Here is a 4,778-nt window from a genome sequence, read left to right on the forward strand (position 1 = left end):
ATTTTAGCGAGAGAGACTATAATAAAAGTACTTCTTTTTTGAAAGGATAATAAAAGTACTTTTTGTTACATCTTTTTCAAAAAGTTCAAATATTTTTATGTCCCAACAGAACTCTTGGACCAAAGTGAAAGAACAAATAAATTCAAAGACCACAACTGATATTTACCCTTCACATCAATCACTAAACTTTTCAAAGAAAATTAATGCATTCTAAACCTTATAAATTTTCAAAAAAACACGAATTAACAGCATAATAATCCCAGACAAAAAATATAATAATCCAAAAAAAATTCATATATAATAATCTAAAGAAATGATGCATTAAGTTAAATTCAAGCTTCAAAGTCACAGAGGATGAAATTCAAGTTCCAAACTGTTAAACCTTTTATGCTAATTGCCCTAAAACAACAACTGGTTTCACATTACTGAGAAAAATGAAAAGCTTATTACAACAATAGTCTATGAATCAAAATACAAAATCAGAATAAATACTACCAAATTGGAAATGGAAAAAATAAAAAAGGTGAAAGGGATTGAAATTTACAGGCAGAACATTACCAGAAAAAGAACGAGGCTCAACGCGATATACAGCTCTATGCACCTAACAGTCTGGCCGGATCCAAGGGTACAACAGTGTCTGGAAAATCTGTTCTTGGTCCGACGAAGGAGTAGTATGCAAGAATATGAGCTGGCTGCTCAACCACAACTTCCTCCCCGACCTGATTAACTACTGCAACTCTTCTTGGAGGAATCAATTCGATATTCCAAAACGGACGGGTCATAGCCAAAAGATCACGGGCTGGAACAGCAGATGCTCTGTAACCCTGAACCCACAAATACCTCAGCAAAGTCAGTTGCGTTGCAGCTCGAGCTAATGCACTCTCACTGAAGCAACAGCCCCTCATTTCTAGTCTCTGAAGGCTTGGACAGCCTCTTGAAAATGCCAGTATTCCTTCATCTGTCTGCCCAACATAACCAAGAAGCATCCATCTTATGTTTGGACTGTACTCTCCGACATAACCAAGTCCTACATCAGTCAAGCCACCAGGCCGGAGATAGAGAGCAAATCTCCGAAGCTTCTCGCACTGCCTTAATAGAGATCGAACTCCATTGTCCAGTGGTAGATCAGTTATTCTCGCTTCTCGATCAAGCAAAACCAAGCGAAAATCTGTCATGTTCTTCAAATGAGCCCCCATGTGTTCAAGAGCTGCATTGGTAATATCTGAGACGTAAACAGCTAGGTACTCCAACTCCAAACAGCCCTGAGCTAAAGCAATTAATCCTCTTTGTGTAACTACACCTTCTTCATCCTCCATTTCTTGCTCATCTGCACCTCGTTCGATTCTAAGCCTCTTTAGTTTCTTGCAACTCGATGCTAGAACTTCCAATCCTCTATCTCCAATAACATTCCTCGTCTGTCGATATCAAATAATAAAAAATCAAATATAAAATGATTAAACTACATAGCAAAATCCCCTGTGCATTGAACATCTTTACTTTTTTTTTAAGTACTTTTTCTAGCATACTAGAAAAGGATATATACTGCATAGCAAGCATATGAGGTGAAACTCTAGAGATGATGAATTTCTAGAAACTAAATTGGTACAATCAAACATCAAGAATGCAATAGGAGCTATTGAGCAGCAAATTAAGAACTAGCATATTTGTGGTTGTACCTCAAGAAATTCTAAGTTGGGGCATTTTTGAATCAGCTGACAATGGTCCTCTGTGTCAAGCAATGCATACAAGAGATCCAACTTTTTGAGCAGGGATGCAAATGGGAACACGATTGGCATTTCACTTTTCCCCATATAGGTTAGACCCAATCGGCACAATTTCCGGGGAAATGCCATAGTCAAATACCTTTCAGGTGCATCGTTGAAGGAACCGCCACAAAATTCTTCTAAAGCAACAGCCTCATGAAAGAAACTACGTAGATTCAATATTTCACAGTCACTAATTTTGACAGAGACCAACGAGCGACAGTTCCTCGCTATGAGCTCAAGGTCTTCAAATCTGACTCTATTGAGATCCGTCATGTAGAAATTCAAAACCTCCAGAACAGTGTTATTCATCGCAATCTCATGCAGCCAGTCACCATCTTTCTCCTGAATTGAGCTCTCCTCCAAAAATAATGTTCTTAATTGCCTGCAAAACAAATATGGTATAAACAAAAATGTCTAAATCAACATAGTCTTATTTCTTACCAGTTGAATAAAAACTGCAAGAGAAAAAGATGATAAACAACAATAATCTTAACAGCTAGGACAGATTACGGATAGCTGGACAAGTTCTGAATTCAATTCCAGAGAATAGGGAAAACCTTAATTAATGAAACAGTTGTTTAACTGTTGCACCTAACCAATAATGATACAATTAATTGGATTAAGAAATACCCAACAATTAATTAGAAAAGGATTGATACATTTCACTCGATTGCCTAAAAATACAAACAAATTGATTTGTTTCCCCAAAAATTAAGAAAGCATGTGAACTATAAAGATATGCAGCTCGTGAGAAAGAACTTGGGGTCCAGCACGATATGTTAACATCAATTGATATCAAACGATACCACAAATTAACTGAAGATTTTAAAACAGAAAGGAAATAATTATGTTACTAAATTTGAACAAAAGGCAAAAGGATTATCCAATAAGTTTTCCAAGTCTAAAGAAGAAAAATCCAGCAACCGTTCATGCACTTCAGTTCCCTCTTCCCATACGTCAAATAAAGCAAACATTCATAACCCTTAAACTAATTCTTAGATGCCTAAATTGAAAAAAACACTCCATATCAAGTAATTATAAGCTTAACAAGCAAAAGAGCTTTCAGAAAAACAGTGAAACCAATGTTAAAATGATTGCTAAATTTACAAGCACAAAACTAAAACTTCGATCCAGTTAAAGAAAAAACAAGAACCAACCAGCAGATTAAAGAAAAAATCCAACTAAGTTAAATCTCTTGAAAACGTCTCAGTTTCTAATCAAATCAAGCAAAACTCAATTACCTGCAAGAACGTGCGACGTGTAAGAGCCCATCCGTAGAGAAACCAGAACACTTATCAAGCTTCAAGACTTGTAGAACTCGGCCTCGAGACCTAGCCAAAATCTCCAGATCCGAATCGTTAACAATCATGCGTCTAAAATGAATAAATTTCAAACAATTGAAAGATTGCGCGATTTCTTGAACCCATGGCGTCACGAAACCTCCCCAATCTTCCGGTATCAAATTGAACATCGCAGCTCTTGGCTTTCCTTTCAGCCTTAGGGATTCAAGATGGTTGAAACGGCGCCGTAACCGTTCCGGACTTGTGGTGTAGCACAAAGCGATTGTTATGTGCTTTCTTGTCAAGGCATCAAGCTCGTACCATCGGCGGCAAACCAGTGAAACGGCGTCGCGGTCTTTCGGGTCGTGGATGTACGGCATGACGCAGCCTAAAACCTCGTCGGACATTCCGCAGCTGCAACTCATTTTATTCATTTTAGCCTGATTTTCATCTTCCATCGTCGAAAGAAATAAATAAGAACCAAAAAATACAAAGCAGTTGACTATATCACAGATTTCAAGCTACTTTTATCAGAAAACTAATTGATCAGAAATCAAAGAATCTGAACTTGCACAAGTAACCGTAGTTGTTTTTCAAAGATTTGAAACTTCTCTTCTCTATTGAAACAAATTTGTAACAGGACATCCAAAATGAAAAATCTAAATCTCAAAATTTAAAAAAAAAAAAAAATAGAAAAAGAGTTCCGAAATTTCAGAACCTAATAACAAAATCAGGCAAAAGCTACTAAAGATTCATCAGGAATAGAGGAAGACTCTAGTACAAAACAGAAAGATACCGGAGAAACCACCGATAAAGAGTTTCTTAATAGGGAAAAAAAGGGGGAAAACAATACAAAGAACACCGGCGATATCAGGGAGTTATACTATGAACTTCCCGGAGATTCAAGCAAGGTTGGGAAGAACAAGAAGTATCGGATCGAGATTCCATTAATAGATCGACCAATTGAGTAGGAGAGTATTTCTGCTAGTGAGACCAATCTAGGAAGCAGAAAGCCGCACACGCGTTCAACGAAGGTAAGAGAAGAAGCAGATGAACATACGGCGGAGATGAACCGAGAAGAGAAAAATCCGACGGCGGTTGAAACAGTTTTTCCTTTACTTTCTTTCTCCTCTTAATCTATGGATTTATGGATCAGGATCTTATTTAGGAGTCTTTTCTTTCTCTCTCTACTAATATTTTATGCGCCTCAAAAAAGAATTAAAAAAGTGATATAAATAAGATAAAGAGAAAACGACAAACCATACTATGGATGACCAATAAGAATATTAGAACAAATATATTTCGAATATTTTGTAATAAAATACTAAATTTAATTACTAATTTCAATAAAAACAAATAAATTCATATAAATATATATAAGTTATGTTTTGCAAGTAGCTTATACCCGATTACGTTAGCCGTTAGAGCATCTTCAACCTAAGGTGTTTGGAATGGTGTGGAGGGTACTTTAAAGAGTGTCTTGCATTGGAATAACAAATATTACTTAAATAATTATGGTAATGTTATCAATTTTTAAGAAAGAAAATATGATGTCCCATTTCAAATCCTTCTCACAAAAAGTAGTCACTACTTAATTAAAATAATATATTTTTTGAACCAAATGGATCCACATAATAAAAAGATACCACTTTTTTTTTTGTGAAAGGAATATGGAAAGAGACACTACAAAAATAGGAACAATAGATTTTCTTCCAATTTTTGACACTCATTT

General features: G+C 35.9%; 1 protein-coding gene across 1 annotated transcript; it reads right to left on the minus strand.

Moving 5' to 3' along the window:
* Positions 1 to 400: 400 nt before the first annotated feature.
* On the minus strand, positions 401 to 4,241 carry LOC136226186 (coronatine-insensitive protein 1). The gene is made up of 3 exons (XM_066014535.1): positions 3,008 to 4,241; positions 1,677 to 2,148; positions 401 to 1,415 (listed from the first exon to the last, which is right to left on the minus strand). The coding sequence occupies exons 1-3, from the start codon at positions 3,502 to 3,504 to the stop codon at positions 594 to 596; spliced, it is 1,791 nt and encodes a 596-aa protein (XP_065870607.1). The 5' UTR covers positions 3,505 to 4,241; the 3' UTR covers positions 401 to 593.
* Positions 4,242 to 4,778: the final 537 nt, after the last annotated feature.

This window comes from Euphorbia lathyris, chromosome 4 (assembly GCF_963576675.1).
Source record: "Euphorbia lathyris chromosome 4, ddEupLath1.1, whole genome shotgun sequence".
Taxonomy (NCBI): Eukaryota; Viridiplantae; Streptophyta; class Magnoliopsida; order Malpighiales; family Euphorbiaceae; genus Euphorbia; species Euphorbia lathyris.